The sequence below is a fragment of the Carcharodon carcharias genome, chromosome 37 (assembly GCF_017639515.1).
Source record: "Carcharodon carcharias isolate sCarCar2 chromosome 37, sCarCar2.pri, whole genome shotgun sequence".
In the NCBI taxonomy this organism is placed as follows: Eukaryota; Metazoa; Chordata; class Chondrichthyes; order Lamniformes; family Lamnidae; genus Carcharodon; species Carcharodon carcharias.
This window is the reverse complement of record NC_054503.1, coordinates 6,367,197-6,395,150: the sequence shown is the minus strand read 5'-3', so window position 1 is coordinate 6,395,150 and position 27,954 is coordinate 6,367,197. Positions and strand designations below refer to the sequence as shown.

Genomic DNA, 27,954 nt, shown 5'->3' with positions numbered 1-27,954 from the left:
TCAGTAAGATATCAAGATATCACCTTGTCAGTGAGATATCACCATGTCGGTAAGATATCACCTTTTCAGTGAGATACCACCTTGCCAGTGAGATATCATGTCTGAGATATTGTCTTGTCAGTGGGATATCACCTTGTCTGAGATATCATCATGTCAGTGTGATATCATCAGGTCTGAGATATCACCATATCTGTGTAAAATCGCCATATCAGCAGCTGTCACCTTGTCGGTGAGATATCACATTGTCGGGATATCACCTTGTCAGTGGGACATCACTGTCAGTGGGACATCACCTTGTCAGTGAGATATCGCCATGTCAGTGAGATATCGCCATGTCAGCATGATATCGCCATTTTAGCATGATATCGCCATGTCAGCGTGATATTGCCATGTCAGCATGATATCGGCATATCAGTGTGATAGCATTTCAGTGAGGTATCACTTTATCTGTGAGATATTACCTTGTCAGTGAGATATCACCTAATCTGTGAGCTATTACCTTGTCAGTGAGATATCACCATGTCAGTAAGATATCAAGATATCACCATGTCAGTGAGATATCACCTTATCTGTGAGATATTACCTTGTCAGTGAGATATCACCATGTCAGTAAGATATCACCATGACAGTCAGATATCACCATGTCAGTGAGATATTACCATGTCAGTGAGATACCATCTTGTCAGTGTGATATCACCATGTCAGATATCAAGATATCACCTTGTCAATGTGATATCACTATATTCCATGAGATATCATCTTAAATCACTATGCCAGTGAGATATCACAATGTCAGTGAGATACCACCTTGTCAGTGAGATATCATGTCTGAGATATTGTCTTGTCAGTGGGATATCATCTTGTCTGAGATATCACCATGTCAGTGTGATATCATCAGGTCAGTGAGATATCACCATATCTGTGTAAAATCACCATATCAGTGAGCTGTCAACTTGTTGGTGAGATATCACATTGTCGGGATATCACCTTGTCAGTGGGACATCACCTTGTCAGTGGGACATCACCTTGTCAATGAGATATCACCATGTCAGCAAGATATCACCATGTCAGCAAGATATCGCCATGTCAGCGTGATATCGCCATGTCAGCATGATATTGCCATGTCAGCGAGATATCACCATGTCAGCGAGATATCACCATGACAGTCAGATATCACCATGTCAGTGAGATATCGCCATGTCAGCGAGATATCGCCATGTCAGCGAGATATCGCCATGTCAGCGTGATATCGCCATGTCAGTGTGATATTAGCATATCTGTGAGATATCACCTAATCTGTGAGCTATTACCTTGTCAGTGAGGTATTACCATGTCAGTAAGATATCAAGATATTACCATGTCAGTGTGATATCACATCAGTGAGATATCACCTTACCTGTGAGATATCACCTTGTCAGTGTGATATCACCATATCAGTGAGATATCACCATGTCAGTGAGATATCACCATGTCAGTGAGATACCATCTCGTCAATGTGATATCATCATGTCAGTGTGATATCACCATATACGTGAGATATCACCATGTCAGTGAGTTATCATGTCTGAGATATTGTCTTGTCAGTGTGATATCACCTTGTCAGTGAGATATCGCCTTGTCAGTGTGATATCGCCTTGTCAGTGAGATATCACCATATCAGTGAGATATCACCATATCAGTGAGATATCAACTTGGTGTGATATTACCATGTCTGAGATGTTGTTTTGTCAGTGTGATATCACCATGTCAGTGAGATTTCACCAGGTCAGAGATATCACCATATCCATGTAATATCACCATATCTGTGAGATGTCACCTTGTTGGTGAGATGTCACAATGTTACTCAGATATCACTTTGTCAGTGAGATATCACCACGTCTGTGAGTTATCATCACGTCAGTGAGATATCACCATATCTGTGTAGTGTCACCTTGTCGGTGAGATGTCACCTTGTCGGTGAGATATCACCATATCCTTGTAATATCACCATATCCGTGTAATATCACCATATCAGTGAGTTGTCACATCGGTGAGATATCACCATGTCAGTGAGGTATCACCATGTCAGTGAGATTTCACTTTGTCAGTGAGATATCACCATGTCTGTGAGATATCGTCAAGTCAGTGAGATATCACCATATCTGTGTAATGTCACCTTGTCGGTGAGATATCACCATATCCGTGTAATATCACCATATCCATGTAATATCACCATATCAGTGAGATGTCACATTGTCGGTGAGATACCACCATGTCAGTGAGATTTCACCTTGTCAGTGAGATATCACCATGTCTGTGAGATATCGTCCGGTCAGTGAGATATCACCATATCTGTGTAATGTCACCTTGTCGGTGAGATATCACCATATCCGTGTAATATCACCATATCCATGTAATATCACCATATCAGTGAGATGTCACGTTGTCGGTGAGATATCATCATGTCAGTGATATACCACCTTATCTGTGAGATATCGTGTCAGTGAGTTATCACCATGTTAGTGTGACATCACCTTGTCAGTGAGATATTACCATGTCTGAGGTATCATCTTGTCTGTGATATCACCATGTCATCAAAATATCACTGTCAGTGAGATATCATCATGTCAGTGTCATATTGCCATATCAGTGTGATATTGTCATATCTGTGAGATATCACCTTGTCAGTGAGATATCACCATGTCAGTAAGATATCAAGATATCACCTTGTCAGTGTGATATCACTATAATCCGTGAGATATCATCTTACATCACTATGCCAGTGAGATATCACAATGTCAGTGAGATACCACCTTGTCAGTGAGATATCATCATGTCTGAGATATTGTCAGTGGGATAACATTCTGTCAGTGAGCTATCACCATGTCAGTGAGCTATCACCATGTCAGTGAGCTATCACCATGTCAGTGAGATATCACCATGTCAGTGTGATATCACCATATTAGTGAGATATCAACTTTCTCTGTGAGATATCACCTTACCTGTGTGCTATTACCTTGTTGGCAAGACATCACCATGTCAGTAAGATATCAAGATATCACCTTGTCAGTGAGATATCACCATATTAGTGAGATATCACCATGTCAGTGTGATATCACCATATCAGTGAGATATCACCTTGTCAGTGAGATATCATCATGTCAGACATTACTTGTCAGTGAGATATCACCATATCAGTGAGATATAACTGTGTCAATGGGAGATGACTGTGTCAGTGGGATATAACTATCAATGGGAGATGACTGTGTTGGTGGGATATGACTGTGTTAAGTGGGATATAAATTTGTTAGCGGGATACACATCCTCTTTAATGGCAGGTATCGTTCGTACGTAACCCATGCAGTACTTGGGAAACATGGCCCCGTTTGTTACTGTCCATCTTTTCATAGTCTAATGGGGAGGATGATGAAATCAAGATCAGTGTGTCACCAGTGATCAACTGTAAGAATCCATGCAGTCATGAACTCTGCCGAGGTAGTGAAGGTACAACGATAACCAGCCACTCATGGTAAGTAAATTAGTGGAAAGAGAGATCCATTACAATGTTAGGGGAATAAAGAGGGTCAGCCTGTACTTACACCAAAATACCTTCCTCTGGTCCTCTTATCTAAGGAAAGATATACTGGCATTGGAGGCAGTCCAGAGAACGTTCTCTAGGTTGGTCCCAGGTGTGGAGGGATTTTCTTATGAGGAGAGGTTGAGTAGGTTGGGCCTATACTCACTGGGATTTAGAAGAATGAGAAGCGACCTTATTGAAACATATAAGATTCTTAGGGGTAAAAACAAAAAACTGCGGATGCTGGAAATCCAAAACAAAAACAAAATTACCTGGAAAAACTCAGCAGGTCTGGCAGCATCGGCGGAGAAGAAAAGAGTTGATGTTTTGACTCCTCATGACCCTTCAACAGAACGCAAAAGATGTAACACCTGTCCCTTCACTTCCTCTCTCCTCACCGTCCAAGGGCCCAAACACTCCTTTCAAGTGAAGCAGCATTTCACTTGCATTTCCCCCAACTTAGTCTACTGTATTCGTTGCTCCCAAAGTGGTCTCCTCTACATTGGAGAGACCAAACTTAAACTGGGCAACCGCTTTGCAGAACACCTGCGGTCTGTCCGCAAGAATGACCCAAACCTCCCTGTCGCTTGCCATTTTAACAGTCCACCCTGCTCTCTTCCCACATGTCTGTCCTTGGCTTGCTGCATTGTTCCAATGAAGCCCAACGCAAACTGGAGGAACAGCACCTCATCTTCCGACTAGGGACTTTATAGCCTTCCGGACTGAATATTGAATTCAACAACTTTAGATCTTGAACTCCAGCACCCCCCCCCCCCACCCCTTTCCGTTTCTTCCCCCTTCCTTTTGTTTTTTCCAATAATTTATATAGATTTTTCTTTTCCCACCTATTTCCATTATTTTTAAATATATACCTTTTATGCCCTGTAAGTCTTTCCACCCCACCCCCACTAGAGATATACCTTGTGTGTCCTGCCATCCATTCTTAATTAGCACATTCATTTAGATAATATCACCACCTTCAACACTTCTCTGTTCCATTGTCTGTGACATCTTTTGATTATCTGCTCCTTTCACTGCTTGCTTGTCCCTACAACCACACCCCACCCACCACTTCTCTCCCCCCACCACCACCCCCCCCCCCGCCCCCCCACCTTAAACCAGCTTATATTTCACCCCTTCCTAATATTACTCAGTTCTGTTGAAGGGTCATAAGGACTTGAAACGTCAACTTTTTTCTTCTCCGCTGATGCTGCCAGACCTGCTAAGATTCTTAGGGGGCTTGACAGGGTAGATGCTGAGAGGTTGTTTCCCCTTGTGGGAGACACTAGAACCAGAGGGCATAATCTCAGAGTAATTTAAAACAGAGATGAGGAGGAATTTTTTCTCTCAGACGGTGGTGAATCTGTGGAATTCTTTACTGCAGAGGTCTGCAGATACTGGGTCATTAAATATATTCAAGGCGGAGATAGAGAGATTTTTAATCAAGTAAAGGAATCAAGGGTTATAGGGAAAAGGCAGGAAAGTGGAATTGAGGATTATCAGATCAGCCATGATCTCATTGAATGGCGGAGCAGACTCGATGGGCCAAATGGCCTACTCCTGCTCCTACGTCTTATGGTCTCTAGAGAGAACAAAATGGGAACAGTGAAGAGGGAGCTTTACTCTGTATCTAACCCCGTGCTGTACCTGAAATGTGAGTGTTCAATTGAGACAGTGTTTTACTCTCTATTAGTCCCCTATTGACCCCACTTCTTTTTCATTTAGGGGAAGGTCGTGCAAACGGGCTTGGGATTCAAGTCCAGAATGTAATGAAATGCATCCAGACTTGTCCAGTCTAGAGTCCCTGTTCGATTGGACTTGCTCCGTGAGCAGGGTCCGGACTGATGGGACGGACCTAATGGACAAAGATGTGAATCAAGGGACATGCCCGGTGCTCAAGGAGAAGGGTAAAATGCCATGCCCCCTGGGCGAGGTCAAGGATCAAGAGCCGTGCCCTCAGAGCAAGGTCATCGGGAAAGGGTTATGCTCCCTGTGCAAGATCAATGGTGAGGGGTCGTGCCCCCTGGGCAAGTTCAAAGATCAAGGGTCGTGCCCCCTGGGCAAGTTCAAGGATCAAGGGTCGTGGCCCTTGGGCAAGGTCACGGATGAAGAGTCGTGCCCCTGGGGCAAGGTCAAGGATAAAGGGTCGTGCCCCCTGGGCAAGTTCAAGGATCAGAGATCGTGCCTCCTGGACCAGGTCAAGGCTGAAAGGTCGTGCCCCCTTGGCCCCTCCCCCCTGCGCTGGATGTGGGAGGGGTTTTCCGTGGAGCGCTACGCCCCCCGCCGACGGCCGGAGGCAACTACAGCCGGAGGGTCAAAGGTCAGACCGGGAGGACTCTTCCAAATCGGCCCCCACTCGGAGAGGGAGAAGCAGCGGCCGGGGACCGCCGAGACCCCCGGCGCGTGCCGGCGAGCCCCCACCCCTCAGTGCGCCTCCGTCCCCTGCGATCCGCAGGCAGCGGTCGGGGTCAGCACAGGCCCGGGCCGCGCTGCTCCCGCCGCCCGGCGGCAGGTGGACGAGTCAAGGCGACGTGCGCGCGCAGCCGTCAGTGAGGCCGCACCCCCTGGCAACGGCGTTCCGGTCACCGGGGCAACCGGCTTCGAGCGTCCGGCTCGTGCGCGGCCGTACAACTGTCAGCAGCGGGCCCTGGACGCCTGCCGGGAATTCCTGCGGCAGTACTGGGAAGTTCTGGATGCCACGCCCTGCCGCTGCGCGGGTGGCAGGGGAGCGGGCGACCAGCGGAGGCCGCTGCCAGGTCAGTTCCAGTCGAAGGTCACCAAGCTGGTGGAGCAGCGGCACGAACTTATCAGGTAAATGAGAGCGAACGTGCTGTCAGGTCATCCCGCCCCCTTTCTGCACGCCCGTTGGTCACCCCGCACGTCAATCAGTCAGCCCGCTCCTGCCATTGTCCCCGATACGTAAATCAGTCTCTCCCTTCATTGGTCCCCGACGTGCGTCAAGCACGCCCCCTATCTTCCCGTCATTGGTCCGAACACAGCGGTAATTGCCTCACTCCTTAACAATTGGCCGATCGATACATCAATCACTTCTGGTCGGTGCTTCATGTCAAGCGCCCACTCTCTGCCTAGTCTGTCATTGGTCAATCAGGTCACGCACTTCGACGATTGGTTAACGGATACGTCAATCAGTTGGAACCCGCTCGTCGTTGTCTTGTGCTTTCTGTCAATCAACCCCCCCCCCCCCTTCCACCGCCCTACTCTCCCGGATTGGTTCCAGGGGAACGTCAATCAACATTACCCGGCACTTGCTATTGGTCCTTGCTATTGGTTCACGGCAAACGTCAGTCAACAGCAGCCCATCCAACTATTGGTGGGCTAGAATGTCCATCAAATTAGTGCCCCGCCTTGCCTAGGGCCATTTTATTTCCCTCAACGGACGAGCTTTGGTTGTCCAAGAGCTTCCTCTCCAGTATTAAATGGCAAAAATAACCACACAGTTTTGTTTTAACCGGTCCCCGTGGTTGAGAGGGAAGCATTTACAAGGGGATGATGAAACAGCCAAAGAATTGAGATGAATTTTGGCAGAGCTCCATCAAAGGGCCAGCACCAGCTGTTGGGCCGAATGGCCTCCTTCTTGGCCTTTATCAGCCTGTGAACCTTCTCCCAGCTCTGCCCTGTGACCTGGGGGCTCATTTCCTATTCCTCCATCCTCCCTGACAATCCCCGGATGGCTAGCAGCACACCCCACCCCACCCACCGACCGACCGACCCACCGAATTCTCCTTTCTGACCACCTCTTGGTGCCATCAAGTGCCCCACATCCTCCCAGCCCAGCGGGTGCCACCAACCTCCACCACCCCCAGCCCGAAGTGCTCACCTGCATCCTCGGCCCCTCCCCACCACCCAATTCCTCCAACTCTTTGCCCTCTCGTGCAGCATCCCTTTGCCTTGCCGGGCGCGCCACAGAATGACACCTCAACGGCTCTTAGTTGGCGGCGGAGACGGCTCTGGCCACTCAGGAGGTGGTCAAAGTGTCGGCCGCAGCTTAGTCGGTGGGGTGGGGTGGGTAGATACCCCTTTCTCCTTTTTCCCCTCAGTGATGGCTCTCCCTCACTCCCTCAGAACCAGCCTCAAGCATGCAATTGGTTCACCACCACCTTCTCAAGGGTAATTAGGGATGGACTGTAAATCCTGGCCTAGCCACATCTCATGCAAGAATAAATTTTGAAAAGCTGCCAGACAAGATGGGGAGGGATGGGGTCTGTCTCATGGCCTTTGCCTTCTGCGTCCAGTTTATTGCCCGCAGTCCAGAAACCACATTCAGCCCCGTCCAGGCTTCCTCATGATTGTTTAAACTTTTGTTCATCCGGCCTCCTTAATGTCCCAGGTTATGCCACAGAGCCGTGTCGACTAAGTGATTAAATATGAGAAGGGGATTGTAGGGAAACTCTTAAAGCAGAAGGTCATACGTAGCAAGAGAGACAATTTGCATTGTCACAAACCAGGAATTCAGGAGAAACGTCTTCACCCAGAGAGTAGGGAGAATGCGGAACTCGCTCCCACAGGGAGTGGTCGAGGTGGATAGCATAGATGCATTTAAGGGGGAAGCTAGATAAACACACGAGGGAGAAAGGAATAGAAGGATATGTTGATGGGGTGAGATGGAGAGGGGGGTGGGAGGAGGCTCGTGCAGAGCATAAACACCAGCATGAAGCAGATGGGCCGAGCGGTCTGCTCCATTAGCTTAAGGCCAATGGTGGGGCGAAATGATAAGTGAGGAAATCATGGATGATTCTGTCAGCAGATGGGCTGAGACAGCAGCAGAGTAGGCAAAGCTGCAGAGGTGGAAGTAGACATTTCTCTTTCTGCCGAAGGACACGGGCCGGAATTTTCTTTCGGTCCCACTGACGCAAACGGGGATCTCCATGGCTCACCAGCCCCACCCTGGTGGCCGGGGTGGGGGGGGTGGGGGGGGGTGCGGAGGGTGGTGGAGGGGTGGCTGGAAAATTCCAGCCATGGAGTAGTCCATTCAGCTCAGAGTCAGAGCAGCCAAAGGCGAGGCAATGAGTAGACCGGTTCAGCCTCGGACAGCAGCTGGAGGAGAGGGAGTAGAATCAGGGTTTGTGGATTTGGTGGGGCTGGGGTGATTGGGATCCGAAGTCAGTGGCTTCCGAACTTACAAAGATTTAATCGGAGGAAAATCCGACACACCCAGGACTAGATGTCAGACAAGCTGGCTGGCAGGTTGAGAGAGCTGGTGGTGAGGTAGAGTTGGGCGTAGGAGGTGAGGAGTAAAACTGGGAGATGAGGGGGATGAGTAAATGGAAAACATGCTGTCAGAAATGACTGAGGAGATTATTCTTGGCCCAGCATTCACACGCAAACTCTTTGCCCTCAAATCCAGAAAGAATATAATGGAGAGAGAGAGACAAGAGTTGATGGAGCAAAAGAAACTCCTAAAGGAGAGAATGAAGAGGAAGAAGATAGGGAGATTGATTGCTGCTCGAATATGCGTGTGCGAGATGGATAAGTGGAGGAGAACACAGGCCAGAAAAAGACTACAGTGTTTCAGGTGGGAATAAATGTTTCTCAGTCCTGTCTCTCAGCCATCGGACATCACTGGTCCTGAAGGTCCTGTGAAACAGGAGAAGGGGCTATATCCACCAGAGTGAAATATTTACTCCCTGTAAATACTGACATACTCCCCTGGGACCCCATGTAAATACCAACACACTACCCTGGGACCCCATGTAAATATCAACACACTCCCCAGGGACCCACTTCAAATACTGACACAGGAATTCACCTTAGCACCTTCTAAACCCACGACCGCTACCATCTGGAAGGACAAGGGCAGCAGACACATGGGAACACCACCACCTGCAAGTTCCCCTCCAAATCACTCACCATCCTGACTTGCAAATATATCACCTGTTCCTTCACTGTCGCTGGGTCAAAATCCTGGAACTCCCTAACAGCACTGTGGGTAGATCTACACCACATGGACTGCAGCGGTTCAAGAAGGCAGCTCACCACCACCTTCTCAAGGGGCAACTAAGGATGGGCAATAAATGCTGGCCTAGCCAGCGACGCCCACATCCTGTGAATTAATTAAAAAAAACACGCCCCCCCTGGGACCCCCTATAAATACTGACACACATCTCATGGATCCCTGTAAATACTGACACACTCATTGGGGACCCCCTGTAAATACGACACACTCATTGGGAACCCCCTGTAAATACGACACACTCATTGGGAACCCCCTGTAAATACTGACACACTCCCCGGGGATCCAATGTAAATACTGACACACTCATTGGGGACCCCCTTAAATACTGACACACTCCCCGGGGATCCCATGTAAATACTGTCACACGTCTCATGGATCCCTGTAAATACTGACACACTCATTGGGGACCCCCTGTAAATACTGACACACTCCTTGGGGACCCCCTGTAAATACTGACACACTCCTTGGGGAGCCCCTATAAAATACTAACACACTCCTTGGGGAGCCCCTATAAAATACTAACACACTCCTTGGGGACGCCCTGTAAATACTGACACACTCCTTGGAGACCCCCTGTAAATATTGACAGTCTCCCTGGGAACTCCTGTAAATACTGACACACTCCTTGGAGACCCCCTGTAAATATTGACAGTCTCCCTGGAAACTCCTGTAAATACTGACACACTCCCCGGGGACCCCCTGCAAATAGTTACACACTCCTTGGGGACCCCCTGCAAATACTGACAGTCTCCCTGGGAACTCCTGTAAATACTGACACACACGAACATAAGAACTAGGAGCACGGGTAGGCCACTTGGCCCTTCAATCCTGCTCCACCATTTAATAAGGTCATGGCTGATCTGATTGTAATCTCTGGCCTACCCCTGATAACCTATCGCCCCCTTGTTCATCAAGAATCTATCCAGCACTGCCTTAAAAATGTTCAAAGACCCTGCTTCCATTGCCTTTTGAGGAAGAGTGTTCCAAAGATTCACTAGCCTCAGAGAAAATATTTCTCCTCATCTCAGTCTTAAATGAGTGACCCCTAGTTCTAGATTCCCCCACAAGGGAAACATCCTCTCCACATCCACCCTGTCAAGTCCCCTCAGGATCTTAAAGGTTTTGATCAAGTCACCTCTTATTCTTGTAAACTCCAGTGGATACAAGCCTAGCCTGTCAAACCTTTCCTCATAAGACAACATTCCTGGTATTAGTCTAGTAAACCTTCTCTGAACTGCTTCTAACACATTTATATCTTTCCTTAAATAAGGAGACCAATACTGCACATAATATGCCAGATGTGGTCTCGCCAACGCCCTGTAAAACTGCAGCATAACCTCCTTACTTTTGTAATCAATTCCCCTCACAATAAATGATAACATTCTATTCGCTTTCCTAATTACTTGCTGTACCTGCAGACCAACCTTTTGTGATTCATGCACTAGGGCATTCATGCACTAGATCCTTTTGAATCTCAGAGCTCTGCAATCTCTTTATTATTATTCCTGCTGAAATGAACAATTTCACACTTGCCCACATTATACTCCATTTGCCAGGTCTTTGCCCACTCACTTAACCTATAGACTCCCTGGGAACTCCTGTAAATATTGACAAACACACAGGAACACTCTGTAAATACTGACATACCCTCCCAAGATCCCTGTAAATACTGACACACACCTTGCGGATCCCTGTAAGTACTGACACACTCCCCCGGGGACCCCCTGTAAATACTGACATACTCCCAGAGACCCCCTATAAATACTAGCACACTCCGGGGATCCCTGTAAATACTGACACACACCTCAGAGACCACCTGTAAATATTGACACACTCCCTGGGGATCCCCTGTAAATACTGACATACTCCCCAGGGATCCATGAAATACTAACAATGTCCTTGGGGATCCCCTGTATATATTGACACACTCCCAGAGACCCCCGTAAATACTAACACATTTCCAGGGACCCCCTGTAAATACTGACACATTCCCGGGGACCCCCCTGTAAACACTGAAACACTCCCAGGTACCCCCTGTAAATACTGACACACTCCCGGGGACCCCCTGTAAATACTGACGCACTCCCTGGGGATCCCTGTAAATACTGACACATTCACAGAGACCCCTGTCTTGAGTGTGCAGCAATGGGTTCACAAATACAGACAAACCCAGAACCATGACTGCATTGGGAAAAGATGGGCTGGTGTCAACAGTTACGATTCTGTCAGCGACCAGGGGTCATACAGTGCAGTGGAATGGACACCTCCGCCTGAGGCTGTCTAGCACAAGCCTTAATCTCTCTCTCTTTTGCTCTTTTGTTCTATGTAACTGTCCAGGAAATACAACCGTGAGCAGGCAGCCCGGTACCAGGCCGAGCTCAGGGAGATGAAGGAAAGAGTGGCCCAGGCTCCATTTCTCTTTGAGCAAGTCATCCAGGTGAGCCGGGGGGTTGTTGGTGGAGGGAGCATCGCTGTAAACTTCCCCATCAGGATGCCTCTGTGACGCTGAACCACACACACAGCAGATGGGGATTAGGCTCCGCTTATGGCGTAGGGTGTTGGTGGGGGAGTCGGTGGGTGAAGTCAGTCTGCGCTGCTTCTACTAGTTGAATATGCTCCAGACCCTCCCCACAAATAACAGGAGGGGGACCAGCCTCTGTTCCTTATGGTGGCAGGGATGGTGGTGGGTGAGGACAGGCTGCGAAGCCTCTGCTAGTTGAATATGCTCGAGGCCCACAGATAACAGGAGGGAACCATGCTCTGCCCCTTGTGGCTGTGGGAGGTGATGGTGATGGTGGTAGTGGTAGCAGGCAAGGGCTGGCTGTGATACCTCTGCTAGTTGAACATGCCCAAGACCCTCCCAGATAACAGGAGGGGGATCAGGCTCCACCCCTTGTGGCAGGATGAGACGGGTGGTCTGGCGGTGGGTGAGGACAGCTTGTGATGCCTCTCTTAGTTGAATATGCTCGTGACCCGTCTTCCCTTTCTGGGCTGGAATAGACAAGCTATCCGTGAGCCAGGGGGCCTCAAGTGTCAGGGAGGGTGGACTTGGCGAGCTGGATTGTCACCATGAATAAAGATTCACTTCGACAACGCAGCTACTGCTGCCATTCTGCTTAATTTAAATTGAATTTGACCCGTTAAGTGGCAGATTTTCCCCTTCTGGTCAAAATGGCACATTGGGGCATAAAAAGGTGGGGGGAGAGCAAAGATGCCGAGATAGCAACAAGATAATAACATTGACCGGGCTACTGTCCAGGGCCCCTATCACCTTGCGTCCGGCGAGCCATTTGGTAAGATAGGGGGCAAATAAACCCCCAGAAATACCCTCAAGAGGGAAACAATTTGTGGTGACAGGATATAGAGGGACGACAGTGCTTCACTCAGTTAGGAATCTCAGCTAACTTCAGGATGAGCTTCCATGAGGGGCCAGGATACATAATAGTTCACTCTTTCCGAGAGGTTCCTTATGCGAGTATTCGTAGGCGTTGTGACCAGATGTTCCAAGAGCAAAACAGGGACACCTTGACCCGCTTCCTGGTCACATTGCGTTTGACGTGAAAGGGGAGGTGAGAGTCTGTGTCCCACTCCAGTGCAGTGCTGAGCTGCTTCTGCCCCCACCCCCACCCCCACCCCCACCACACCCTGGCCTCATTGAATGCTTTTACCTGGAGGTGCATCACCTGCCACACACCCTCTGCCGTCAGCCAGCTCATGGTTGACGGTGGAGATGCTGCTGTTGCCACTTCCTTCCTGGACAGATCATCGCGTGAGCTCCTGGAGCACAGGGCTGGCTTGTGGGGGTTTGGTAAAAGGGGGGGGTGGGGGGTGGGGGGGGGGGGGGTGGTGCAGTGTCTCGCTGGGATCAGTTGTCAATCACCCCAGGGTGCCCCACACCCCCACCCCACCCCACCAGCCCTGCTGTATCTTCTCGGTTTACGTTCCGGTTACATTCGTATTTTGCCGCCTGCCCTGCTCCCATTGGCATTGGTTAAAAGGCCCAGAAAGGGAAGAGCTGGAAACCAGGAGGTTTGAACGAATTTGAGGAAATTATTGGGACGTTTTAGATGAAAATTCGGGACTGTCCCCAGAAAAGCCGGGATGTCCGGTCGGCCCCGTCTCCAGGAAGGTACGGACAGTCCGACTCGAGCGATAACAGATGCAAGCTCATTGTCGTATCGGCCGTCTCGCGCTTTGAACCTGTTCTTGAAAAAGGATGAAAAATTATCCAGGCAAACGTGTTCTCTTCCTCCCCGAACCCCGCCCCAACCCCATCCCCCACGCCCACAACCCAGAACAACGTCCGAGGAACCATCAATCGCCTCTTCTCCAAGGTTCTGCAGAAGGTATGCCTGGACGAGGAGCTGGTCTGCAAGCTTGGCACGGCCGACTGCGAGAGTGAAACGCAGCTCATTGAGCTCGAGGCCAAGACCGGTGACTGGTGAGTGGCACTGACCCTTTGATGCGCCCCTGAAAAATGTTCCTCCCCACCCCCCCACCCCCCACCACCACCACCCTCCCAACCCCGCCACCACACTGTCACCAGACCCTCCGCCATTTATCTCCCTCCCGACCCCACGCTCTCCCCGCTGACCTCCCGACCCCTCCTGGGATACGGGTATCTCACAGGCACCCGCTTGCTTGCCTCCCACTCGTCGGCTTGCTCGAGCTCAGTGGGTGTCGGTGGGCCGATCGACCCCGAGGTGCATCGCTGTCTCACCCGACCTTTCCCAGCAAGGGGGGTGGGGGGGTCTCACCGGGCAGTGATCCAGGAGCTGGAAGCCCTGGGTCGATTCTCTCCAACCCCCTAAACCCAGGGCTCACCGAGGTTGACTGTCGCTTAAACGGTTGCCCAGCTGAGGCAGCGGCCGGCCAGCGCAGAGCCTAGGGCCTTCCTGCTGCGTCTGGGATGCATTCGCAGGCTGGGTGCAGGGTTGGAAATGCAGCGACAAGGCCCCCCGACCGATTGTGGAGGAATAAGACACGAGTCAGAATTGTTACAGCACAGAAGGAGGCTATTCGGACCATCCTGTCTGGAGTGGCTCTCCGAATGAGCAGACTACCATGTGCCAGTCCCCCATAACCCTGCACATTCTTCCTTTCCAGATAATAATCCAATTCCCTTTCGAAAGCCTCGAATGAACCTGCCTCCACCCACACTGTCAGGCAGCGCATTCCAGATCCCAACCACTCGCTGCGTGAAAAAGGTTTCTCCTCGTGTCTCCGCTGCTGCTTTTGCCAATTACCTTAAATCTGTGCCCCGTGTTCTCGATCCTTCCACCAATGGGAAGTGTCTCTTCTATCTACTCTGCCCAGACCCCTCACGATTTTGAACACCTATCAAATCCCCAGGAGACAGGAAGGTGTTTCTTGCTGGCCTTTGTGACTGGGAGCTTGTGTTCCCACAGGGAGGGGGTGTGCGCGGTCAGTCACGGCGAGCAGCAGTGTCACACCGCTCGCGAGGAGCCCCTGTGTGACCACGACGGCGATAGCACGAACGGTCCCAGGACAGATCCGGCCATCGACTGTTGAGAGAGAGAGAGAGAGAGAGAGAGAGAGAGGAGAAAGAACTGACTGGCTCCAATAATAAATTCTGTTTATAAGAAATCAGTGCCGGAGTCTGCGAATAGTATTAAATAGTGGCCCGAGGCTTCAGCAGGGGTTGGGGGGGAGCATGGGAGGGGGAGTGAGTTGGTGGGGTGGGGGGGGTGGTGGTGGGGTGCCAGGTGCAATGGACACAGGGGGTACCTGGCATTCTCAGGGTGCCCTTACTTGCTGTACTCTACACCCCTGCTACCTCCTTATCTTCACCCTGGAGGCATCATTTGGCTTCGAAAAGCATGGCGACGGAGAGCAATCAACCAGACGTCCATCAGTGGAGTTACGCATTGGGTAGCCCGACACCAGCTGAGGCAGCCACACAGCAGAAACAACCTTCCATTGGTATAACTGGGTACGAAAGGGGCCGTATTTTATTAAGGATTTGAACCCAAATGCTGGGATGGAGGAACCCCCTACCAAACACCCCTCCTGAGCTTCCACCATTTCTTGCTCTCTCCTCCCCGGTGCAATGCAGGGCTCCTAAATAAAGACCTCAACATGGCAGAAAGGTTTGTGCGCCGTTTAGGGACGGGACCACAATGCAACCCCCCCTCCCCTCAGTGGGCTATCCCATCCTCAGGGACACCCCACCCACCAAGGCTGAATTGTCACAGCCACAAGAGAGGGTAACAGTCGCCCACTGGGCAGGAGCTGTCTGCTGTGTCGCTCCCTTCCCCACCCTCAGCTCCGCTCTTTGCCCCATAGTCCTGGGACCCCCTACTATTCAGCAGATAATTCCCAAGTGAAAGACCTGAGGGAAATAAAGTGAAGCTGAGACTCCTCTCGTCGCTGTACAAATATCTATTTGTTTTAAATGGCCATAGAGGCATTAAACCAAGTCAACAAATCAACAATATTTAAACACTCAGCAATTAAATGACTTGAAGTGTAGAGGGGGGGTGCAGAGCCGGGTGGGGGCAGTGTCACGGGGGAATAGGCACAAGGAGATTTTGGTGGATCAGCCTTAATGGAACATCCAGCCTCAGGCATTACACTGGCAGGAGCTATGGTGTGAAGGCCAACCCATCCTCCCTCCTGTCCCTATATGCTCAGACAGATGGAACCCACTCCTGCAAACCAGCTGCGGGCATTTAAAGGGCCGCAGGTACTGATGGGATTGCCCGCGGCTGTGGGGAGGCGATTATCCTCCACGAGCACATGTTCAGGGTTGACGGGACCGATTGAGGTAGTGACCCCTTCTTGCCGCAGACCCCAGTCCCCCTCCCACCCTCCCCCTCGCAATTGGGGTTGGGAGCTGCAGCAGAGGAAAGGGGGCACCCCCCCCCCCCTACTGGCAGCCGTTAGCTGTCTCACTGACTATGCAGAGGGAGGAAGGAGGGCCTGCCTAGAGTAACCGGCTGACCAAGTTGAGACCCGCTCAGTTTAGCAGCGGCTTCCCCCTCTGCCTTAAGCCCGAGGACTGACGATCTGCCTTCACTCAGAATGTTGGAAGCACAGGGGCTTTCGGGCAGCAGCAAGAGCAGAGGGAGCACCCCATGCCCTCCCCACTCCCAGTCCCCGTCCTTGTGTACGTGTGGGAACCGCAGTCACAGACCACCGACCCACTCCTTCCTGCAGCTATGGCCACGACTGACCCCACGTAAGGTGCCAATTGGGAACGCGACCCTGGGACATTCCTGTCCAAGCACTCTCGCGTGGGTCGAGGTGGTTGCACAAACAAGTTGTGGGAGGACTTGGTCTTCGAGGACGACATCAGTCAGCCTCCAAGTGTTGAAGGGAGAGGGAGCTGACGGCAGATCTTGGAGTCGCTGCTGAGGGCGGGCGGGACGTTCCAGAAAAAAAAACGTTCAGTCAATGTTCAGAGAGCAGAGACGTCCCACAGACCGGCACTATTGAGTTTTCTCAGAAGGATGGGAGCCGGGAAAGGTCCCGCGATGAGTCCTGGAAGTGTTCAGCGGGTCCTGTCTCCCACACCTCGGATGGATGACCGATGGGGAACCACCCCTATAGAGCTGCAGTAGACTGGGCCTCAGAGATGAGCGGGATTAAAATTCTGCAGAAAAGAGATTCATTTCGATAAATGTATCAGAGGGAGAGAGGAGAGAAACAGAGAGACACAGATACTCGTAGAGAGGGGTGGGGGGGGAGGGGCAAAGAGAGAGAGAAAGGTGGGACAGGGAGAAAGAGAGAGATATGGGCTTGGAAGAGAGAGGGACAGAAAGAGAGAGGTGGGGAGAGAAAGAGAGGGGACAGAGAGCATGAGAGAGATGGCACAGTAAGAGAGAGAGAGAGAAAGAGGGACAGAGGGACAGAGAGGGGGGATAGCAGGAGACTGACAGGGACAGAGAGAGAGATAGAAGGGATGAGGTGACAGAGAGAGGGAGGGGGGGAGACAGAAAAAGGTGTGATGAGAGGGACAGAGAGTGAGGACAGATCAGAGAAATGGGAGGTCATAGAAAGAGGGGGGACAGAGAGAGAGAGAGAGAGGGGGGCAGACAAGGAGAGGGGCACACAGAAAGAAAGGGGGGTACAGAGAGAGAGAAAGAGATAGAGGGGACAGAAAGAGAGAGGGGAACAGAGACACATTTTTTCAATAACAACTTTCCAATCCCCTCCACCACCCCCCCACCCACCCCCACTTCTGCAAACATCCAGTTACCACCTAGTCTCTTCAGCGTTCCTCACAACTCCGCTCTCCTTTGAGTGAAAGAGTTTCCCTGGTTTCCCCTCTGACTCCGCCCTTCCTCCTCAATTACCCTGGTGTCCCCCCCCAGGGATTTGAACCCTTGTCGACAGGGAATCAGTCTCTGTGGTTCACAGTCCACCTCACGTGTAGAAGGATGATTCCCCACACCCGAGGACTGTTTGTAAAGCGAGGTGTCTTACCGCCAGTGAGTCTGAGGAAACCTGTTTCCGTGGCAGCCGACTGCTAGAAGACCCTGCAGAGAGATTCCAGTTGAGTGCCGTGCATACGTGTCTCCCGTCTGTACACGGACAAGACAACATACACGCAACACAATATACAATACCTACACATCACAGCATATATATAACACGCAATATCTACAGATCACAACATACATGCAACATGACATATAACATCCACACATCACAACATACATGTAACACAACATGCAATATCCACACAAACAACGCACACGTGACACATGTAATATCTGTGCAATACAACATACTGCATGAACATGGCAACACAACATATTGTCAGAGGCATATGTAGAACAATGTACAGAATATACATCACAACACACCAACATAACACATGTTCAACACTTACACTCCACACAGACCCACAGCAATTCCCTCCCACATATTTTGACAGATATCTAAGGAATCAGATCTTGGTATTCAGAGCTGAGGGTTATAATTGCAGGGAATGGAAGACCCAATTATTTCAAACACCCAGTGTCAGCAATCAAACGCTCCCAGGACAGGTACAGCACGGGGTTAGATACAGAGTAAAGCTCCCTCTACACTGTCCCCATCAAACACTCCCAGGACAGGTACAGCACGGAGTTAGATACAGAGTAAAGCTCCCTCTACACTGTCCCCATCAAACACTCCCAGGGCAGGTACAGCACGGGGTTAGATACAGAGCTCCTTCAACACTGTCCCAATCTCTGTGTTGCGTACAGTTGAGGGCTGGTGATCAGGGTCTAGACTTACCAAGTGCTGAATCTCTGGAGGTCTTTTTATCACTCAGGAAGCCTGACTCTGTGTTGCTGCGATGTCGGAAGGTGGGAAGGCCAAAAGGTGCCTGACTCCTTTCTTCTGGTGAACTTTTTGTCTGCAGGAAGAAATTAGAGATTATCAGAGGAGGACAGAGTGGGTCAGTTAACAATGTAGTTTATGCCATGAACACTGATTCTCACTGGGGTACGAGTCCCACCCACACTGACTCTCTCTGGGTTACGAGTCCCATTCACACTAACTCTCTGAGGTATGGGTCCCACACACACCGACTCTCACTGGGGTACGGGTCCCACACAAACTGACTCTCACTGGGGTACGGTCCCATACACACACTGACTCTCGCTGGGATACGGGTCCCACACACACTGACTCTCACTGGGGTACGGGTCCTATACACACACTGACTCTCACTGGGATACGGGTCCCACACACACACACACACACACTCTCAGAGTACAGGTCTCAGTGCGGCAACACTTCAATTTTAAAATTCTCAGTCTCATGTTCAAATCCCTCCATGGCCTCCTTACTCTAACTCCCTCCAGTCCCTACAACCCTCCCTATCTCTGTAATCTCCTCTAGCCCTCATAACCCTCAGAAATCTATGTGCTCCTCCAACTCTGGCCTCTTGAGCATCCCCTAGATTTCCTTTGCTCCACACTTCAGCTGACTTGGGCCCCAGGCTCTAGAAATCCCTCCCTAAAACTCTCCGCCTCTCTCTCGCCTCCTTTAACTCATTCTTTAAAACCAACCTCTTTGACCAAGCTTTTGGTCACCTGTCCCTAATATCTCCTTATGTGGCTTGGGGTCAGATTTCATCCCTTGGAGGACCTTGAGACATTTTACTATGTTAACGGTGCTTCACAAATGCATGTTGTTGTGACGAGACCCTCTCCAGGAACATGACCGGGAAACCTGTACCAGCGCCCCCTTATCTTGCAGAGTGTTACACTCATTACCACGTCTCTCACTTTGCCCCGATCCCCTCCAAGAAATGCCCATCCTTGAAGACCCCAACTTCTGCTACCCCCTTCAGTTCCCTCCACCGCCCCCACCACCGCCCCCCCACCCCCCCACCCACTTCCTGGTGGACACTGACCGAGGGCAGGTCTCGGACATTCTGCATGCCTTGCCCAGGACCCACGTGCACCAGGTGGTTGAAGTTGGTTGGGTTGGAGATTAACTTGGACCTCCTCTGGGGATTTTTCAGCATCTCCCTGCGGAAGAGGAGTAAAAAGCAGATTCAGTTATCGAGTGGACCGGGACAGGGGTCAAGGGTCACGGCAACCTGAACCCTGACCCCTAAGACGCCGCTATTCTTTTATGGCATTGCTGGCAGGGCCAGCATTTCTTGCCCACCCTTAATTGCCCTTGAACTGAGTGACTTGCTAGGCCATTTTAGAGGGCAGTTAAAAGTCAGCCACATTACTGGAGTCACATGTAGGCCAGACCAGGTAAGGACGGTAGATTTCCTTCCCTAAAGGACATATGAGTTTTTACAACAATCGACGATAGTTTCATGGTCACCATTTTTGAAGCTAGATTTCAATTCCAGTTCTTGTTAATTGAATTTAAATTCCACCAGCTGCCAAGGTAGGATTTGAACCTGTGCCCCCTGAGCATTAATCTGGGCGTCTGGATTAATGGACCAGTGACATTACCACTACCCCACCATCTCCCCTTTATACACCGGTTGGCAAAAGGGAAGCAATGAGGGATGGGTGGAATCCACAGGTTTGATATCCTAGGAGGGCAGGGTGGTAGGATGGGAGGGTGGGAAGGGAGCTGAGACCCAGGGGAGGGCAGCCAGTGTGGGGATGAGGGAGTGCCCAGAGCGTAGGGTGTGAGAAGCATTGCAGAGAGTGTAAATGTGTTACAATACCGGGAAAATAATACTGAGGAGGTGGTTAGGTGGAAAACAGAGCAGGATTGAAGTTCAAACACAGAAAAGTAACACAAGGGGATCAATAATCTGTTTCATTATTATAGACATGCTAATGAAACCTTTCGTGTAGCACTCATCAGGACATATGAAAGAATACCAAGTTTCAAAGAGAGCAACTATTTAACAATTTGGTATTCTTGTGAGTGTGTCCTGATGAGTACAAGATGAAAAGCTTCAACAGCATGTATCCTTTTTCAGCAATTCTCAAGTTTCATTATTATGTCTAATTAGTTCACTGCTAATAGCCCTGCAATCGACCAACCCCTGTTGTTTTGAGTAGATTTACGACTGTAATGTCAGTGTGCGGTTTAGTGTCAGGTTGAGAGACACAAACGCACTTCAATATCCGGGGAGGGGGAGGTACCTGAACCTTAACCTTCAGATACTGTCAAGCGGGATGATGCCAGACAGGGGCTTCGGTTTAATATCCCGCCCGAAACACGGCACCTCTGCCAGCGCAGGGCTCCCTTGGCTCTGTACGTGGAGCACCTGCCCTGCAATCAGTGCTCAGGTCTCTAGAGCGGGACTTGAACTCAAGGCTTTCTCACTGAAAGAGTGCTACCCACTGAGGCACACCTGGCATCGGTGGAGTTCAGGAGGGGGGGAGGGAGTTCTACTCTACATCGGAGACCCTGGCATGCGAACCAGCGGGCAAACAGTGTTGAAGACTCAGCTCTGGGAGATTGGCGACGTGGGCTCGGACGGCGCCAGAGATGTTGCAAGAAAGCATCAGCTGCCCTTTCAAACCCCCTCCCACCCCTCCACCACCACCACGCCCTCACCTCCACTGTTGCATCCGTTCCTCCTCCGAGATTCGGAAGGCAAAACACCTTTTGCTTTTGGTGCGGAACATCTGGCGCCTTCTGTTACCCGTGGTCTCGGGGATGATGAAATCATCGGTCTCTAGCACGGGGAAGAGGGGGAGAAAGAGTAGTCATCAAACGGGCAGAGAGAGAGAAGGAGGACCACTTTCACACAGCGGGTTGTGGAAGGCACTAAATGTGTGAAGCAGAGGCCATGTCAATACTGAGGAGTAGGCGGACAGAAATCATAGGAAATTAATGACGCACGAATAGGCCATTCAGCCCACTGTGCCCCCTGCTAGTTGGCAAAGATCTACCCAGCCTGATCCCACCTTCCTGCACTGGGTCTGTAACCCTGCTCTTAAAAAGTACTTGGATATGCACTTGAAATGTGAGTCTTCCCACCTATACTGCCCTTTCAGGCGGTGAGCTGCACATCATCCCTCCCGACGCCCCCCAAAACTAGGTGGACGGAAACCAGCAGAACCTGGGCCTGGGCAATGGTCAACAAAATGTCTCGCTGGCCACACTTGAGTTCAAGTCCCGCTCTAGAGACCTGAGCACTGATTGCGGGGCAGGTGCTCTACATACAGAGCCAAGGGAGCCCTGCGCTGGCAGAGGTGCCGTGTTTTGGGCGGGATATTAAACCTGATGGGTCACAGGTTGCCCACCACTGGTCTAACCACTTGTTAGTTGCTGGTTGAAGGAAACAGGAATAAAGGGATACAGAACGGGGCGGACGCCTGGGAGGGGATACAGCTCGTGGGCACGATAAACACCAACATGGAATTACATGATAAGGGTTTACATTTTTTTTTTTATTCATTCACGGGATGTGGGCTTTGCTGGCTGGGCCAGCATTTATTACCCATCCCTAGTTGCCCTTGAGAAGGCAGTGGTGAGCTGCTACCTTGAGGCACTGCAGTCCATGTGGTGTAGGTACACCCACAGTGCTCTTAGGGAGTTCCAGAATTTTGACCCAGTGACAGTGAAGGGCCATTGTCTTTTCTGGTGCCTAGGTTGATGCCAGGTGGTCCATCCGGTTTCATTCCTTTTTTGGTGACTTTGTAGCAGTTTGATACAACTGAGTGGCTTGCTAGGCCATTGCTGCGGGTCTGGAGTCACATGTAGGCCAGACTGGGTAAGGACGGCAGATTTCCTTCCCTAAAGGACATTAGTGACCCAGATAGGTCTTTACAACAATGATTTTTAATTCCAGATTTTTATAAATTCAAATTCCACCATCTGCCATGATGGGATTCGAACTCAGGTCCCCAGAGCATTACCCTGGGTCTCTGGAATACTAGTCCAGTGCCATTACCAATATGTCATCGCCTCCCCCCAATATACACAGAAAGAGGCCATTCAGCCCAACTAGTCTATGCTGGTTCATGCTCCACTCGAGTTTCCTCTCATCTTTCCTCATCTAAATCTATCATAACCCACTTATCCCTTCTCCCTCATGTACTTGTCTAGTTTCCCCTTAAATGTATCTATACTATTCATCTCAGCCACTCCATGTGGTAGCAAGTTCCACATTCTCCCCACTCTCTGGGTAAAGGAATTTCTCTTGAATTCCCGATTAGATTTCTTGGTGACCATCTTATATTGACGGCCTCTAGTTCTGCTCCCCCACAAGAGGAGAAATTCTTTCTGTATCCACTCGATCAAAACCTTTCAGAATTTTAAAGACCTCCATTGGGACACCCTCCTCAGCCTTCTCTTTTCAAGAGAGAAGCGACCCAGCCTGTTAATCCTTTCCTGAAATGTACACCCACACATTTCTGGCATCATCCTTGTAAATCTTCTCTGCACCCTCTCCAGTGCCTCTATCTTTTTCATATAATGCCAACCAGAACTGCCCACAGTGCTCCAAGTGTGATCTAACCGAGGTTCGATACATGTTTAGCATTAACTTCCCTTCTTTTCCATTCAATCCCTCTTCTTTTTAATGACCTTGTTAAGCTGTGGCGCAACTTTTATGTATTGGGAGTGGGTGGGACAAAGAGAGGGAGAATGACAGAGAAAGGGTCAGAGCTGAGACATGGCGAGCAAGAGAATGAGAGAAAGAGAGAGCAGAAAGGGTGAGAGAATGACAGCGAAAGAACAGAAGGAGAGTGAAAAACAGGGGGGCGGGTGGTAAGAAAATGAGAAAAAGTGATAAAAGGAGGGGGTAAGAGAATGAGAGAGAAAGAGTGAATGAAAAGAGAGGACTCTCTCAGTGGGTTAACAAACAACCTCATCTGAATGAGTTAAAACAATGTCCTAGAGTAAAGAAGCACAAAGCAAGATTTCACATCAATTCTGACCTGCTTCCTTATTCCGTAGGTAGATTAATCGGAATGGCTCACTCGCTGAGAGGTTCAGTGACCCGTTCGGGTTTAGGGGGCGGACCTGAAAAATTTCAAGCCATTAAATTAACTCAGTGCAGTGTCTAAACCGGGCCAGCAGGTTCCTAATTTAAATCCAGACCATGTCCGACAGGCCTTCCCACGGATACCAGCGTCATAGCTCCGGGATTGGACGTTCCACGGTTTAACACCCCCCCCCATTCCCTATCCCCACCCCACACACCATTCCGCCTCCCAGTTGGCTTCTTGGTCTTTGCTTCCTTACTTTCTTCAGGGGGATTGTCTGAATCCACTCGGCCGTCTGCACGTCAAACACATCCACAGCATTCTCGCTGTACACTGTCAGTTGTGGCCCGTGACAAGCTGCGGGGGAACAAATCACAGAGTTAGAGTTACAAACTCCCCAAACGTTGACTAATGCACACCCGCCCTTGCCCAGTGACCCCACCCTGTCCCAGGATTAAGGGGAGAGAGGGGGAAAAATCAACCAGGCTCCGATGCGCTGTATGAGTGGGCAAACAGCTATGTTACTCTCCCCACTTGTCTTATCGGTGAAAGGAAACTCAATGAGAGACAGACACAGGGTGATGCACCCCATTAGCATATTTTTCTACTCCTTTCTCCCTTGTGTGTTTATCCAGCTTCCCTCTTAAATGTATCCATACAATTTACCTCAACCACTCCTCTGTGGGAGTGAGGTCCACATTCTCCCCACTCTCTGGGTAAAGAAGTTTCTCCTGAATTCCCCGATTAGATTTATTAGTGACCGTCTTATATCGATGAAAATGTTCCTTCACCAGTGGAAACATTTGCTCTACATCTCTCTCTTCAGGTACCACACCCAGAGAGGGCATTGGCAACCATGGACTTCCATGTGTTGGTCCATGGTTATGCTTGGCGAGGTACTTCAGAGGTTTGCCGCTGCCTTCTGCGATTCTGACTGACCAGGAAACTCTCCCACTCTTACTGCCTACCATAGGCGTAATGGAAGGATTTACAAGCTGATAATCAACCTGCTTGCTCAGGTTATGGACATGCCTTCAAGTCCTGGAGTGGGGCTCGAACCCAGTTCTCTCTGAGTTTCCTGGCTCAGAGATAGGGACGCTACCTACTGCGCCACAAGAACTCCCGCTCTACATCTACCCTATTAGAACCCTGAAAAGAGCTCTGTCGGGTCACTGTCTTAGTCTTCTCTTTTCGAGAGAAAAGAGCCCCCAACCTGTTCAATCTTTCCTGATGGGTTGTAACCTCTGTGTTCTGATATCATTCCAGTAAATCTTTTTTTTTAAACACCTCCTTCAGTGTCTTTAGATCATTTTTATAATATGAAGATCCAGGACTGTTCACAGTAACTCCAAGTGTGGTTGAACCGAAGTTTGGTGCAAGTTTAACATCACTTCTCCACTTTTCAATTCTATCCCTCTAGAAATGAACCCTGGTGTCTTTGTTATTTTACATCCTTATTAGCCGGTGTCGATATTTTTAATGATTTGGGAATCTGTATCCCCAGATACCTCTGTTCCTCTCTCTCATTCACGCTCTTATTTTCCGAGCAGCCTGTGACCTTCTCATTCTTCCGACCGGAATGAACCACCTCACGCTCTGGGGTTCGAATCCCACCCCGGCAACCGTGATCCCAGCACCGTTCCTTGAGGATACCACAGACCCCACCCCCACCCCCCCACCCCGCCAACCAGCTGTCTGAGTAACTACTTTCAGCTCCTGCTCTCTGTTTTCTGCGTTGCACCAGCTTTCTATACATATGTACTTACCAGCAGCAACAGGCTGCGCCGGCCACATCAGCTCCTGCTGCCTCGACCTCTGACCCTGCCCGTTGACGTACACGCCAACCGTGTTGAAGCAGAGAAGGTACAAGTTGCCGGAGACAGCCACTGCACACAGGGCTTCCATCTGCCCATGGGCGAGGAAAGCCAACGATGGGTCCTCTGAGCTCACCAGGTTCATCGGGGGTCCCTCGCCCGCCAAGGGGTACAGGCTGAAACCGGACGGGTAGCCGACGCACAGACGCTCCTTGAAGACCCCCATCCACTGCACAGGCCCCGGGGCCTGGAAGTCCCGTATCCGTTTGTGCTGCTGCTTGCCAGCGCCCAGCAGGTAACAGGCCACGTGTCGCTTGGCGGCTGTGCACAGCCAGCCAGTAGTCCTCCCCTGGCTCATGCCACCTGTGGCTATCATCTGAGTGCCCCGGGCCTCCGACACCTTCGCCCCGGTCGCCTCTGGGTTCTGCAGGTCCTCCCAGGTGTAGACACGCAAGTTCCGGCTCCTGCCGGACAGCACCGCAAGCAGGTTGGCTCTGGGCACCAGCTCGAGTTGATGGACCCGCTTACTGTCACCCAGCAGAATGATTTCTGCAACACAGGATGTGGTGTAGAGGTTAGAACCTTTGAGATGTGAGGCCATATTGCTGCCCATTAGGTTCACTACCATCGAGAAGCTTGACTGTTTGTCACTATTCTTGTTGGCTGCGTTGACCCAGTGTCTCCCCGTATTCCTCAATCCCACTGTCTCTACATCCCTTAAATCCAGCTCCCAGCTACCCATTCCCTTCCCGTCTCCCTCAATCCCGCCCGCCTCCCCGTCTCCCTCAATCCCCCCGTCTCCCTCAATCCCACCCCCCTCCCCGTCTCCCTCAATCCCGTCTCCCTCAATCCCGCCTCCCTCAATCCCGCCCCCCTCCCCGTCTCCCTCAATCCCCCCGTCCCTCAATCCCGTCTCCCTCAATCCCGTCTCCCTCAATCCCGTCTCCCTCAATCCCGTCTCCCTCCTCCCTCAATCCAGTCTCCCTCCTCCCTCAATCCAGTCTCCCTCAATCCCACCCCCTTCCCCATCTCCCACAGTCCCGCCCCCCCTCCCCGTCTCCCTCAATCCCATCTCCCTCAATCTCTTCCGCTTCCCGCCTTCCTCAGTTCCACCACTTTCCAACTTCCTGAATCCCACCCCCAACCCACCTCCCCCAGTCGTTCCCCACCCGGCCTTTCTCAATCCCATCAGCTTCCCTTCTCCATCAATCCGACCCATCCCCATATCCCTCAATCCCAGCCTGTCTCCCTCAATCCCACCCCACCTCCATCAATCCCATGCCCTCAGCACCTCACTCAATCTCACTCCTCCCAGACTCACTCAGTCCCACCCGCTCGCCTCCCTCAGTCCCACCCCTCCAGCGTCTCCGTCAATGACACTGTGTCCCGATGTCCCACAATCTAACCTTCAGTCCTTATCCCTCATTCCTCCTCACTCGCCTTCTCCTCAGGGTCTTGACCTCACTTGGGTCAGCTCCCCAGTGAGAATGGCTCACTGAGTCAGCTCGGAAAGTATATATTTACCGTTTTTAGTCACATCGATGAGGAAGAGTCCGTCATCAGTACCCAAGGCGAGTCGTTCCTTGTCTGAGATTGAGAGAAGAATATTGAGTCAAGTAAGTGTGACAGAGGCTAACGTTGTGAGGGGGAGAGTGTAACAGGAACATTATCTAACCCCGTGTTGTACCTGTCCTGGGAGTGTTTGATGGGGACAGTGTAGAGGGAGCTTTACCCTGTATCTAACCCCGTGCTGTACCTGTCCTGGGAATGTTTGATGGGGACAGTTTAGAGGGAGCTTTACTCTGTATCTAACCCCGTGCTGTAGCTGCCCTGGAACTCCCTCCATAACAGCACACTGGGTGTACCTACATCACATGGACTGCAGCGGTTCAAGAAGGCAGCTTACTACCACCTTTTCAAGGGCAATTATGGATGGGCAATAAATGCTAGCCCAGCCAGCGAAGCCCACATTGCAAGAGTGAATTTAAAAATTGTTTGATGGGGACAGTGTAGTGGGAGCTTTACTCTGTATCTAACCCTGTGCTGTCCCTGTCCTGGGAGTGTTTGATGGGGACAGTGTAGAGGGAGATTTACTCTGTATCTAACCCCGTGCTGTACCTGTCCTGGGAGTGTTTGATGGGGATAGTGTAGAGGGAGCTTTACTCTGTATCTAACCCCGTGCTGTACCTGCCCTGGGAGTGTTTGATGGGGATGGTGTAGAGGGAGATTTAC

The 27,954-nt window shown here is 50.6% G+C and overlaps 2 protein-coding genes across 3 annotated transcripts in view; one reads left to right on the top strand and one right to left on the bottom strand.

Annotated features, from left to right (window-relative positions):
- The first annotated feature begins 43 nt into the window (after nucleotides 1–43).
- Nucleotides 44–15,100, top strand: LOC121272955. Its single transcript, XM_041179855.1, has 7 exons — nucleotides 44–49; nucleotides 3,390–3,508; nucleotides 5,282–6,367; nucleotides 8,922–9,089; nucleotides 11,868–11,967; nucleotides 13,826–13,971; nucleotides 14,939–15,100. The coding sequence occupies exons 1-7, from the start codon at nucleotides 44–46 to the stop codon at nucleotides 15,060–15,062; spliced, it is 1,749 nt and encodes a 582-aa protein (XP_041035789.1). The 3' UTR covers nucleotides 15,063–15,100.
- Nucleotides 15,101–16,372: 1,272 nt separating this feature from the next.
- LOC121273022 (serine/threonine-protein kinase MRCK alpha-like) overlaps nucleotides 16,373–27,954 on the bottom strand; it is a 66,452-nt gene continuing 54,870 nt past the window's right edge. Inside the window, exons 29-37 of one of the 2 annotated variants that reach the window (XM_041179960.1) lie at nucleotides 27,247–27,309; nucleotides 25,675–26,271; nucleotides 24,168–24,265; nucleotides 23,861–23,945; nucleotides 21,531–21,651; nucleotides 19,903–20,020; nucleotides 18,777–18,897; nucleotides 17,979–18,031; nucleotides 16,373–17,145 (exon numbers count right to left, since the gene is read on the bottom strand). In XM_041179960.1, the coding sequence (XP_041035894.1) occupies nucleotides 17,122–17,145; nucleotides 17,979–18,031; nucleotides 18,777–18,897; nucleotides 19,903–20,020; nucleotides 21,531–21,651; nucleotides 23,861–23,945; nucleotides 24,168–24,265; nucleotides 25,675–26,271; nucleotides 27,247–27,309 (1,280 nt within the window). In that variant the 3' untranslated portion in view covers nucleotides 16,373–17,121. The remainder of the gene's footprint in view (nucleotides 17,146–17,978; nucleotides 18,032–18,776; nucleotides 18,898–19,902; nucleotides 20,021–21,530; nucleotides 21,652–23,860; nucleotides 23,946–24,167; nucleotides 24,266–25,674; nucleotides 26,272–27,246; nucleotides 27,310–27,954) is intronic. The other variant, XM_041179961.1, reaches the window with a different exon arrangement.

Excerpts from the sequence above, each read along its gene's own strand:
- LOC121272955 (XM_041179855.1), top strand. Across the intron at positions 3,509-5,281 it reads ACGATAACCAGCCACTCATG|GGGAAGGTCGTGCAAACGGG; the intron begins GTAAGTAAATTA and ends TTTTTCATTTAG. Across the intron at positions 6,368-8,921 it reads CAGCGGCACGAACTTATCAG|AAAGAATATAATGGAGAGAG; the intron begins GTAAATGAGAGC and ends CCTCAAATCCAG.